Below are 13,905 nucleotides of genomic sequence, written 5' to 3'. Positions count from 1 at the left end.
GGGAAGTTAAACCAGCTAGAAGCATAGTAAATGATCACTCATATGACCGGGCATCTATGTTCGCCACAGCGTTGCTTAGTGGATAAATACACCAAAACACACCCAGAAAAACAATAAAACCAGACTGGAGTCGGGAAGGATTAAAATCTTTTTGACCTTGTATGTAACCATGTTGTACTTTTAATAATATGTCGTTTAATTGGTATTATGCATTAACTTGCCCTCCAGATCTATTAACAATTGTAAAAATTATAGCTGTTTTCTCCTTCGTGTCCTTTGCTTTGCAGCCAGAGAATTTATCTTGATGACCTCCTCTGGCAGTCATTGCTACACAATGACCACATACAGCATATATAAAGATTGCTATTATCTTTTGTAATTTACATCCTCCTGTAATGACATTGAGTATCCTAACTGGATGTTTTGGAGTTCAGCCATCACTCATTGTAACTTCATAGCTAGATGACATGGACACAGCGTACCCTGCATGAATAAGGAGGTGGCCCTCATTTCAGGACAATGCACAACAAGTGAAGAGGAGATTCAAAATTATTTGTATCTTTTTAACTGTCTGTATAAGAAAATAGAGTGTATGTTTTCAAGACTTACCTGAGGTTCCGGGAGAAGTAGTCTTTTTTTGTAGACAGGTTGTAGAAGAAAAAGACCATGCCTTGGTAGATAAAGCATCCAAACTCTCATTGTGTGCCAATTGTGTTCCACTTGCTTGTGTAGCTGGGAATGAGACAGATGTTCAGGTAAGATATACATGTATAAGCATTGTCTTCGATCCTGGACCATCCCTCAGACAAGCGCTCCCACCATCACAGAAGAGACTTAAGGTCAGAAAGCACTACAACTTCTGGCCACTGCTTGTCAAGTGATGAACCATCCCAATGAAGTTATTAGTACTGGCACATTTGAGGCATCTTTAAAACACATCTGAGCATCAGAAGCAGCCTCACTTCTGTGCCAGAAGATAGCCTAGAGCTCTGAATTGTGAGCCAGAATATGTAGACAGTCTTGCACCAAGAGCAACATGAGCACAAGAGAGAATCTCACTTACTGCCCTCTATCTTTAATCTTCATTTAAAAAAAAAAATTTAAAAAAGGAAGCTTCGACCACAACTGTCACATAATGTGATACTGTAAAAAGTTTTAGGGATTTTAATTAAGTGCAGAGTTAATTATTTCATTCCGTGCTCTAAAGGCCTAGGAAAGAGTATATCCCTGAAAATTAATGTATGAAAAACTAGTGTCTTATTTCTGCTCTTCCACAGTCAATAGATGATCAAGGCCATCTGTGTCACAAGATTTGCAGCCTAAGGTAAGTCCAAGATGATGGTGCAGGGCACTGACTGAGCCCGTGGAACCGAAGGTCACTGAATAACAACAAGAAAGAATTTAAACTGTTCTAGCACAGCTGATAATTCCTACCTCTATGCTCAAACCTCAGCATAACAGGCAAGAGAGTGCCTACTGAATAAAACATAGGGGTGCCCAAAAGTAACCTTATACTTCCTTTCTGATACAAATCAGAGATGCGACTGAGCTGTAAGCTGTTTTCAGTGCCTCTTCATATGAATTTCAAACACTAGAACGAAAACAACTCTAAGACATGTTTTAGTCGAGTAAGTGTAACATCACGCACACGCAATGAATCTTGAGGAATGCTTCATCACACACTTTATCCAGAAACTCTGATTATCACTTTGGCCCCTCAAAGAATCCTTTTCACAGGAAAAAAAAAAAAAATCCAACAGCCAAAGCTCCTTATTCTACTATCACACACCTTTAACTTGGCCCTTGCCTGTCCCTCTTGTTTATTAAGCGCAATACTTGGAGAGGCGAGCTTCAAAAATCAATGAGCTAAGAAAGAGTGAGCTGAAGCCACTGGAGTCAGGGAATTTACACAACTTTGGGAACTGAGAGGAGCTGGACAGACAGGGATGATATCTTTGAAGGTCGAGGCATGGAAGGAGACCATACTGAGAATTATGCCGACCAAACTTAAAAGCCTAAAACTTTCACTGGGATTCTAGTGATGAGAAACATACTTTCACTGTCAATTCCAGAAAGCTCAGCACTGTACCCCTGCAATATGCAAGCCTAATCTGCAGTAGAGATGAGTGTAAAAAGCCCCTCTACCTAATTTTTTACTACGCTATAATGCAAGGATCTGAGAACTTGAATAATTCCTGCATTCTCATCATAGAACCCTTGAATGAATCTTTAAAAGCAACCTTTTTCCGCTTTCAGTTCTTACTGTTGTTGCTTCAGACTCAGATTTTAAACGTTGAATTTTAATCTGAGATCAGATAAAAAAAAAAGCAAACCCACCAAAGAACCTCCATCTCCCTTTAAGGTGCACAGGCTTGTAACAGTAACAGCAACCATCTCGTAGCTCCCTTATCATAAGTTAGTAAAAGCTTGCACAGGAGAATGAAAAGTAAGGCAGAATAACAGTAAACCTTCATGTGCAGAGACATTTGAACACAAACACGCTTTGTGAACACTGCAAAACAATCAGGTGTGTGGGAGAGACAAGGAAGGAGGCAGCCAGTTGCCTTATAACCCCACAGAGAGCTGTTTTCCCATGGGGAATCACACGTTCCAGGCGTCCTATCAGTCCTGGCAGCAGCCCAGCCCCGGGTGCTGCTCTTGTGTTTGGGAGCTGCAAGAACAGATTGTTCTCAGGAACATGGGCTGCGAGCTGGATATGCCTTGGTGGGTATTGGGAGGGGAGGGATGATAGCATTTCCATTTAATTTTTTTATTTCAGCCTGGGTGAGATTCTTCCTGCGACTCCAATAGCACCAGGTATGACTCGCACCTTTAGCTAAGGCTTGGTGTGAAGCTTCTTGCATTTATTTCAGCAGACTGCAGAACAGGCTCCCTGCTCCCAGTGTCAAGGGGCAAAATAGATACACTACAGTGCAAAAGCCTCTGTGCCAGATTTCACCACTTCCAAGATGAAAAACACAACCTGGCAGGAAAGTTTCCCTTAATTCCACTGTACTATTGTAGGATTAAATCCTAGCAACCCAATTATCTGCTGACTCGTGGCTTTGGAGCGGCTTTTAAGCATCCAGGCCTTATGCCTAATACACAGCATAGGCTCTACCATCAACACATTTAGCAGATTGAATAGATTCCATGCCAAAAGCCCATGGGAACAGAAGCATCCACATCCAGCCACTGCTCGCGTACACGGCACTGACAGCACAGTACGCCTGCTAGAAATCTGCCTTTCTGGTAAATCCCATAACTCATATCTATGCAAGGTTTAATTTGATCTCAACAGGAGGAGACAGCGCAAGTCCTTACTGCGGTGCCCGTGCTCTGCGCGGGAGCAGGCGGGGGACTCTGTGCGGGCACATGGTGACTCAGTTCTGCTGTCCCCACTGACACATCGCTGCAGTAATTCATCACGCTTCAGCTCAGCCAGCTGCAGCAAAGATTTCTGCCTGCCTGGCAGGGGGAGGCCTGGGCTCGCAGAAAAGCAGCACAGCAAAGGTGGCTGCTGCTGCTGCAAAAGCGCTCACATCATCCGTTAATGGCTTTGTTGTCAACGGCTGATTATGAATAAAAAAGGTAAAGCAGTAAAGATTGTAGAATAGCTGTCCGAACGGGGATGATTGCTGCAGCGGCAGAACTCCCTGGTGGTGATGCAGCTCTTCCTGCTGATATTTTGATAAGATAAACGACACTGTGTTAACACATATTTGTCAAAGGGATAATCAACAACAGGGAACCTAAAGCTACTCTGCAAAGCTGCTGTCTGAGCCTCAGGTATTTCCTTGCTCTTTGTGCTCTGAAAACATTTCATTTTCTCTAACCAGCTGAAATTCCACACTTATCCTCACTTGATCTTAGCATGATTTTCTACTTAACCTATGTATAATCCACATACGTTTTGTCATTTCCCAACAGTACTTTACATTTTCTTTTTTACAGCTGGCTGTTACCTAACTAGCTTTGACACCATAAGATGCTTCAAGTAAGTGGCAAATACTCTGGATATACTCTATGCGCTGCAAAGAATACAGACATCTGCACATGTGTTAAAACCTTACTTGGCCAATCAATGAATCAAGGAAACACCTTTACAGGGCACAAGGAACTGCACCCAAACCATGTTAAAACACCAACACAGGGGCTTTGTTAGATGGGAGGCTAAACCTCACTTGAGCTCATATCTTTAGCATAAAACACATATAGGCCTTGTCCCTGTAATCAATAGCCTGAGAAACCATTTGCATTAATGAATACATTCATTAAAGCTTTGAAAAATCCCAGTGTAGCAAAACCAATGCAACTTCATGTCCTTTCAGAGGAATGGAAATTGGCTAGGGAGGTAACCAAGCAGATCTCAGTTTTAATGTTTACATCCGTAGCTGATTGCATCTGCTGTCTGCCAGCTTTACACTTTCTGGTAAGCTAAAAAACCCAAATATATAAAAATACACGGTTTAAAACATTTCTCTGCCTGACATGTCTCAGCAGCCAACTGTACTCCATGTTTACCTATAGCAGTTGGTAATGACCTGAAGACAATTGAGCAATACGTGTTACCACAACCCTCCTCTGGTAGTTTTACTGAAGTAAAGCTTCCTTCTTAACTACCAGTAGTTTGATAAAAAGAGAAAAAGTTATCTTCTCCACTCTTTCCTTTTCTCACTTTTTAGTATTTAATATTTCATTACACCATGGTGTATCACTGTCTAGGAGCGTGGCACGAGATACAATAGAAACACAACAGCCAAAAATCCACTCTTATGTTTTACTACCTTGAGAACTGACCTTGCATAAGACGCTTGCTTGATATCCAAGGGAGGAAGAACATAATCTTTTGTTGCATTTCATTTTGTATTCTCTTTGGTAACGTCAAGAGTCCCAGGATATGAACTCCTGATTGCAGATGCAACTTGACGTAGTGTGGCACCATATAAATTCTTGGTTTGGGGCTTGGACTGCACAAGTGATGTCACTCTGACTAAATGTGAACTATTGGATTTGACCCCTTATATTAATAAATAGGAGGGTTAAAGAGACAAGTCTAAATGCTGGCTTCCGATATAATAAACAGAGCAGGAGGGCAAAGAGTGAGAGATTGTACTTATGACCTGCAGAGGAAAAGAATTTTGAGGACCAAAAAAAAAAAAACCAAGAAGTTGTTTGCATGATTTCACAGTGTATGGAGCTGGAGCACCGGGGGCTTTTCCTGAATCTATAACAAAAGGTAACAGCAGCCACAGAAATTCCAGCGGAGACAGGAAGCCCTGTCAAATCTCTGCTGTGTGAACATGATCATTCGCTGAAGCTTTTAGCAGGGATTGAAGCAGAGAAAGCAATGGCCTCCATTACAAAACAACAGAGGCACCTACTTTTTATTAAAAAACAGGTGTAGTAAAGGTAAATTTTTAAGTGTCATAAAGGCACCACTAATTTCTGCCTCAGGCACATATGACCAGTCCAAAAAGGGGGAAAAGTGAGTGGTAGTGAAAAAGAAAAAGAGAGTAGAAAACTTCCATCTCCTGTCCATTTTGAGAGTGGAAGTCTTGCTACGCTTGTGCTCGCTTCAGGAAGCGCAACTCTCCCAGCCCTGTGCTGCTGCTGGGGATGCCAGCAGCAGCTGGGAGGATGCAGTGAAGCCAACAGCACTTTGCCGTGCCAACGCGTGGTGTGGAAATGGAGAAAAGGCTGTAGCCAGCAGCCAGATGGTGGTCGAGGGGTCTGTGGGTTTTCTGCAAGGGCTGGCCGCATATTTGCAGAGCTCCTGCCCTATCTCAAAGCCACTACCTGGTGCCTTTTCCACTCCTCTGTGCTACAGCCAAGGCTACGACTTTCTTGAAAGGTAGACCAGAATTTTGTCCTAAAATTGGTTTTCACATACGTGTTTTTTCCGAATACTACTTAGCGCTGAAAGAAAATACAGTCTTTTAATGCATGGCAGTTCCCAGTGTCGTCTTTGATTTTCCTTTTTACAAAGGGGAATGAGAGGCAGGTAAGCCCTGTTTTCATGTTCATTTATCAACCATTTTTAATCACAATTTTGGGGTGTGTTTTTAGCTTAAACGGGAGGTTTTGAAAACAAAGCACAACCCAAGCAACTAGGGACTGAACTCTAACTGCTGGGAAGAGAACATGAGAGGAAGAGAAAGGAAGGGAGTTGGTGAAAACTTCACGCTCATGCCCACTGTACCTCCAGAACCATCATACACCCAGCACCAGTTTTTCAGGGCATCAGTGCAAAGCGGTGGTCAGAGCCAAGCTGCACTGGCAGGCATGCCTTTCCTCATTAGCTTTCCTTCCCCTGCCGGGAGCTCTACCTGTCACTGAGGTTTAGTTCCAGGTGGCTGTGGCGCTCTGGTACCCACAAGCCAGGAACCTCCGCCAAATTGAAAGGACTAGGAATCGCAGCCATAATGCAATGTGCCATGCCATGGGCTTTTGACAGGCCCACGGGGTCACAAATGTAAGTTAAAAAGATTCTTTGTGGCCTTCGGTATTACTTCAGCAGCTTGCGCATCAGCCAGACTGTATTCTGTGACTCACCGATACTGGCATTTAAAAGCTGAGCCAAAAACCAAAAGACTTCAGGCTGACAAATCAGACTACTCGCTACACCAAGCACAGCGGGAAAGCTGCATCAGTAGAAGATGTAACCACTAAATGAAAGGGTGATTGCTCTCCAGGCAGCTTAGCAGGCTCAAGTCCATGAGGGGTGGCTTTAAAGGAGAATTTGCTCAAAGAAAACATGCGGGCTGTTATGTAGGAGCCTCTTTTCAAGCAAGGAAACCAAGGGAAGAGAGATCAAGTTCTAATAATTTGTCACAGTTCAGTATGCTCTAAATATCAATTCCGAGAATATTAGTGTACCCCTGACTACTGAGTTAAATATCTGGAGTATTTATTTTTAATTTTTTGAGTCAATTAAATATCAAAAATTGAGTATTTCAAAGCTCCACTTCAGCAAAAGACTTGAGCAAATATTTACAGTATAGTTCACAGGCAAAAAATGGAGTCTGAATTTCATCTTAAGTTTACTGAGCTCCTTTTGGATGTTATTATACTTGTTTAATTTAATCCGACTTCTTGCCGGATACATGGGAATTTTTTTTTTTTAATTTTCCTTTTCTAGAATCCAAGCCAGTGTGCTGGGCCTACACATATTTTATTCTGAAGATTTGTGGGGAACAAAAGTATTTCCTAAGGTTGATGTAGGGTAGTCAGTACCACCTCTCTGCTTTCAGTACTGTGACTCATAATAATATAGAGCACAATTAACCTAGCATTTAACATACATAAAAATAAAAAACAAAGGGGGCTGTTCTGACACCAATCTGATCACATCAAATAATTTATTTTTGATTAAATACTTATAAAAAAATAACAAACAAAACATGGAAGAACATAAAAATTTAAAAACCTTCCAAATACATCTCTCCCAATTACAGGGAGATTAAAATCCTGTGTAGTGGCTTCAGATCACCTCTGCTACCAATTAAAGGTATATAATATTCTTTGCGTAAGATTCTAGGGCAGGATTCATTAAAGATATGTAATACAATAGGATGAACAGTTCTGCTTCCCCAAACCTCCAAAATCATAACCCAAAATACTCTTTTTGACCTTCTTTTATTGCTTCATACTCTTTTACAGAAATGGAGCATTCAATGAATCAGAAATGGCTCAATGAAATTGTCACTTACTGTTTGTTGTGCTGTCAGTTTTATTTGTTGCTGGAGTGGTCGCTTTTACTGGTGGTTGCATTGCTGTACCTTGTGTTGTTTGTTCTGTAGCACTAGGTGAAGACGTGGAGTCTAATAAAGGAACGACATTTAAATTATTTCCTCAATTTTGTATACACACACATGCACACACACAAAACATACCTATTGCCCTGCTTGCCATTTGGTTTTAAATTATCAAAAGAATATTTCATTCAAATTGAACGTCAACAGTGACAGGGCTCCCTTCACTGCAGAAAGAGCCACTCACTGTCATCCCACTGAAGACAAGCCTGTGATAATGCAGTTACAAGGCCTTGCTTGGAGCTGCCTTGAGCCTGACCAGGAGGAAGCTCCTGTGCACACCTCCAAGGTTTCACCAAAGAGTTCACTATCTGTAAAACAAATTCCCAAGCGAAGGGGCACTGATGTTTAATTTCCTGAATGAACACTGGAACAGCATCAACAATTAGCTCAAAGAAATTTTCACTTACTGCTTGTGATGGATTCATTTGTAGCTCTGATTGCAGTTGCTGCCATCAGTGGCACTTGCGCTGTTGTTGCTTGTGAAGCTGATCCATTCACAGCTTCTGTTACTACAAGAAAGGCATTCACATCTTTATTGATTTATTATATCATGCATAAATAAACATCACATACCTCTAGCTACCTTCTTTCACAAAGGCAGTGAATTTCTGTTTAAAGTCTGGTCCTTACAGAGCTTTCTTACACACACCTTTTTAAAGAGGATTCAAAGTGCATATGGTTGGTACCAGAGGGAAGGTTTTGCCTGTGGACAACCTGCAAGTTGCGCACTGAAAGTCGGCAGCTGTACCTTCCAGCTGTCCCCCAAGGAAGAGGTGTATGCTCTTTGGGAATGCTTGGCAGGACTTCCAAGGGAAGAGGTGAGGGGAAAGGGGCCCGGCATGGATGAATGAGTTCGCTGTGCTGCTGGATTAAACTGCTGCCCAGCACTTTGCTGCATACCTGTTTAGTGGGAAGAGGGATGTAAACTCCCCAGAAAGAAGTATGTGACACACAGGAACACAGCTTATATATTACAGGAAAAGAAGCAAAGGAGAAGGAACTCTACTAGTCTTTGTGCAATTTTTTTTCCTCTTTTTTCCTGCTGTTCTCCTCGAGCTTCAGTTGAGTCTTCTTCTCTGGTTAGCTTTCTCAGACCATTTTCCTCTGCACCCATATTTCTGGGGAAAAAAGAGCATCCAGCAGGCCTTCCTCTGGGGTGTGCAGCAAAGCTTAGGGCATAGTGGAAGAGATTAATGTATTCTCTAGCAAGTGATATTCCCCGGGGTGAACTTGTTGCTCTTTGTAAGGCGACTCTTGGTAGTTCTCTCCTCCAGAGGGATGAGATTTGGAGGCTAAGGGGAAGGGAAAGGGCTCCCTCAGGCTGCAGGGATCACTTCCAGCTGCTGCTGGTATGGAAAGAGAGGAGCAGAGTTGCCCAAATATCACTAAGGGAATAGCAAGGTTTAAACCAGTGTGCCTTGCTGCACATGGATTGTATACTGCAGGTCCTATATGCCCCTGGCACATACTCAAGGGAACAGACCGGCCAAACTGCTGCTGAGGCACCCTGGCTAAAAAAGCCAAAACTAATAATTTTAAAGAGCCCAGCTTTCAGTTCTGTGATCTATTACAAACAGAAAGTGCTACTGTCAGCTACAGAGGCTGATACCCTAATGTGTCCTGCTACCTCTTCCAGCACTTTTCACGGATGAGATACATGAAAGAATAGGAATAAATCATGACATGACATGCCATTTTCTCTCATATGACTGGAATACTTGTAAATGCAATGTTCACACCAGAACTTTAAAAATGTAACTTATACTCTTTTCCTCTACTCCCAGTTCGCTGGCTGTTCACCTAGAATAGCAGTGCCTCAAAGAATGGAACTCCTTGGGAGCTTGCTCCACACCCACAAAATGCTTTAATCTCATAGTGGGCTTCTGAAACTTTTCTCCTAGGCATAGATAACAATACTGCTTTCCCTTCTGTGACAAAAAGCTGCAAGAAAAATTTCGGTGAAACATTTGAAGAGCTCATTCAACTGTGAGCTGTTGGGCCTTCATGAAATTGTCTTTGAAATGAACATGAACATCAGGCGTTTTGAAACATAAAAGAACTGCAACACAATTTGAACAGGACTAATTCTTGTAATAAACACATGCATAATTTACCTGGCTGCATCTTATTCCCCTCCATTACTAGCACTTCAAGTGTATACATCATAATCATCTCAGTGCTTTCAGCTTCAAAACAGACTCATAAGCATCTCTATTATCAAAAAACAGAATCCAGTGTCCAAGTTTTCTTCTCTCACATGCATCACTTATCAAATGCAGCAGTCTTCAATATTCAAACTTAAGACTTTAAGTTTGATCTAGTTAAAACAATTACAAACAAAAGAGAGAGAGAATGCGGCTTTTGAAACTGAGGGCACTGGTGCCACACCCTTACCCCTGAAAGTGAATCTTGACATCAGTAGTTTCAAGAAGTTATCAGTAGCACTTATGCACATGTACTCTCTCTTATTAACCGAGGCCCATCTTTGGCATATACTGTGCAATTCTTTACTATCAAAGTCTATGTCCTCTTCTGTCACTCTACACCCATCAGATCAGCTACTCCCTGCTGCTAAATCCCTTAGTTGATGCTGTTTCCCATACTATTCTCAATCTGACAACCTCTTGAACTATGAGTCTTAGCTAATTTGTTAATCTCATCACACTTGAACCACTCCTGAAGAGCATAGAAACTAACAAAATTTCAGTCTTTTTCACCAGAAACAAAAAATGCTAAAATTAACCCTCTCCTTACTAAGATCCCTTAAACCTTTCTTCTTAACAGAGTTTTGTAAGAGACTCGGGGAAATACATTGCTCTACAATCACCTTACATGAAATAATTTGCCTAATTTCTCCAAGAAGTTGGAAAAGCTGAAAGATGAAAACGCAATGGGAACTTCAGAATACTAGATAACAGTGAATTTGAATACTTACCAGATTTTGAAGTTGATACAGGAACAATTGCTTTGACAGTACTGGCTGAAATACCACCTTCTGAAATAAACACAAAAAGAATCACATTATTTCAGCCACCTTCCAGATTTATTTAGCACTACACAGGCACGTAAGGCAGAGAGCAGCAAGGACCTGCAAGGAAAATCAGGGTCAGAAGCCTATTAGCAAAAGCAACCAAATCGTATAACTCTGCTAGCAATTCTTTCAAGCTGTAGCCTAAATCTCATGGCTTTGCCCTCACGTTGTAAAGGGCAGCATCTGCTATGGTCTCCCACCTTGGACTGCAGGTTGTTTTCCAACAGGTATTAGTATCTCTAAGACTAGTTTGGAAGAAAAACCTGGAGCAATTAAGGGGTTTTTGCTAGCTGCTCCTCTCCTTTAGTACAACACAGCTGCTCTGGGTCTTCAGGGTAGAGGATTAACTAAAATAACTGGCTGCAGGAGTAAGCACTTGTTCTCCTGCCTTAGAGAAACAAAATTGTACTAGCTCCCTGACTAGTACAAGCACTTCAGAGGGGTTTTCAGCATCACCCTGATGCCTGTATGTGAGGGGAAGAGGAGAATTCACACAGCATGGCTCGGAAAGGACCAGATTGAGTAATGACTGACTTTCCCCATTGCCCTCAAGACAGCGTTCCAGCTGTTGGGTGTTTACTGCAGTAAACAATGACTTAAAAATCCTAGGTCAAGTTAGCAGGTGAAAGTCTCCACTATTATAAAACAAACAAACAGTCCAAAACCCACTCCCCAAACCAAAAGCAAAAAAATTTCTGTATCTTCTGGCTGTGCTGAAAAGTTGTAACAGCATAACTCAACTAGAGTTTTGGCTTTATTTAAAGCCAAATATTTATTTAAAAACCTTATTTAAGGTTTTCAGTCTTATTGATGGGGTGTTCAATATTTTTCTAGTAAAAGAAGTTGGAAGGGTGATGAGGGGGCGTGAAACAAACTTCACTGAGTCAGAAACGGTGGCATTTTTCAACCATTTTACACTGCTGTGAGACAACGATGGGTATATTTGGGGAGGAAGAGATCAGCTCTATGAGTGAATGGGAGAGCAAAATGGCACAGAATAATCCCCAGTGCTTTCAGGTTTGGAGCATGACATCCTGTCATTCTGCATTAGCATGTTGTAATACAGACATTGCAAAACTGAGTCAGGACAGCATGTCACTATTTTTGTGTGACTGCATTCACTGTAATATCTGCTGGCACTCTCTTGGTTTTGGACTAGCGGGCAGAACAGTCAGCTTTGTTCCTTTTGCTCAGTGTGCTGTGCTCCAATTAAAATTTCACAAGCACCACCCAAGGCTTGCCAGAATCACAGATCTAACCTGGAAAAAAGATAATGTAAAACATAATTGCAGGAGCTTTGTGGACACATATTAAGGTCTAGTCAGATGAGACCTTACAACTCCTCTTCAAGCAGTGTAAGGTGTTATCAGCCCCCTTGGCACCTGCACGTTTCTAATGGGTCTCAACTGGGATGTTGCCCCTTCCCAGTGAGCCTCACTTTCTTGGGTATCTTTTCTAGGTGTACTGCTGCCTTTGTAATGCCTTGTCACAGCGTGTACTAGCCCAGTTTGATACGGGCACACCCCATATCAAATTAAGTCTGTTCGCTATGGGCCTGCTGCTGCCCCAGCCCTACTCTTCAGAACACCTGAATACAGTCAGGCTATGCACAGCCCCTTGCACACTGCATTTCAAATACTGTTTTTCCTGCCATTTGGTTACCCAGCCAGAATAATGTTTCACAACCTACACCTGAAATTCTTTGAAAACAAATTTTATCCAAATAGACCAAAAAGCAATCTCGTTTCCCAAAACAATGAGCAGTTTTCCATCTCTTCATTCTCATTATGAGCTGCTGACAAAGCTCCTGTAATTCCCCACTCCACAAGGCCACAGCACTAAACCAGAATGTTTTTTCAACAGTGCCTACGTGTCATATGGTTTGTTGTAACATCTCTCAGTAACTACCATGTCTGTAACACCAGCTAAATGCACTAGCTGGCCAATTAGCTCATTCCCTAACTAACTCTTCCCCTAATTCAGCATGACTTTGTGGAAAGCCCATTGCAATACTTAGAGTATTCATTCTTTAAAGGTGTTCCATTTAATAACCATGTTGATAGGCTGAGATTTCCTCAAAACTAAAAAATTTGATAATTTAGATCACAGTTTTCTTATAATTCACAATTTGCTGATTTTATCACAGGCTAGAGATAAACTAAGGTAAATTTGTTTAGCAGAGTAGAATAAACTACTTTTTTTTTTTTACAAAGTTTTATGAACTGTTTTCTTAAAATAGTGGATAATTAAGTATACTTTAAAAACAAGTTGAAAGCAACATGCAAAGCTGCTTAAAACTCGCCAGGATTTTGAGGGGAACTGGTTGATTAAGAGAAGTGATAGAACTGGTGGCTGATTATGCTCTTATTTGCAATGTTAAGTTGTGTCTAAGGAGAATCCTATGGGGATCAAAGCAAGAGATCAAAAATTATTGAAAAAAAAGAGCTTTGGCCCATTAGAGACTGTTGCTAGACAGAGAGAGAGACAAAAAGATTAATTTTTCTGCTCGTGTCAGGTTGGTTGCAGCCTCAGATGACAGACAACCAAGTTACAATGGAATGGTTTTAGGGAAATTTAGATGCAGTGATCCCTTTGATACAAGAGCACCTCAATGTATTCTGGTGAGGGAGTTCAAAATCTACTCAGCAATTGCACCCCTCCACAAACCTCTCCCATTTGCCATGCTTCCTGGCAATAAAGTTAGCCAAAAGAGCATAGGTGACCTGTGATCTAGCACCCTTGTGTCTGGAGATCACACATGGAGCTAAAAGATGCTCACATGTGACACTGGGCTAAATAAAGGGAGGAAGGTGGTGGTGGTAAGATCCAAAAAGAAAAAAAAAAAAGTCTAAAAGTAGATTAAAAGGTGAGAAGAAATCAGATCTAGGAGAAAGATAACAGGACAGGAAGAAGATGAGAAGGGAAGGGCAGGAAGGCCCTGATACAGTAAGACAATAAGGGTGGCAGGTAAAAATAAGAAGGAATTAAGAAGAGATTGAAAAACATTTGATCCAAGGCCACAGGGCCAAAACAAAAAAAGAGTAACTGTTGAGTTTG

The 13,905-nt window shown here is 41.5% G+C and overlaps 1 protein-coding gene across 1 annotated transcript in view; it reads right to left on the bottom strand.

Moving 5' to 3' along the window:
* EMCN (endomucin) overlaps positions 1–13,905 on the bottom strand; it is a 110,320-nt gene that overhangs the window by 24,081 nt on the left and 72,334 nt on the right. Inside the window, exons 2-5 of the mRNA XM_086464798.1 lie at positions 10,753–10,812; positions 8,225–8,326; positions 7,713–7,823; positions 610–732 (exon numbers count right to left, since the gene is read on the bottom strand). Coding sequence (XP_086320924.1) covers positions 610–732; positions 7,713–7,823; positions 8,225–8,326; positions 10,753–10,812 — 396 coding nt within the window. The remainder of the gene's footprint in view (positions 1–609; positions 733–7,712; positions 7,824–8,224; positions 8,327–10,752; positions 10,813–13,905) is intronic.

This window comes from Leptosomus discolor, chromosome 4 (genome assembly GCF_034619465.1).
Source record: "Leptosomus discolor isolate bLepDis1 chromosome 4, bLepDis1.hap2, whole genome shotgun sequence".
Taxonomy (NCBI): Eukaryota; Metazoa; Chordata; class Aves; order Leptosomiformes; family Leptosomidae; genus Leptosomus; species Leptosomus discolor.
Note: the sequence above shows the minus strand (reverse complement) of the source record. Positions and strands in the feature narration are given on the sequence as shown.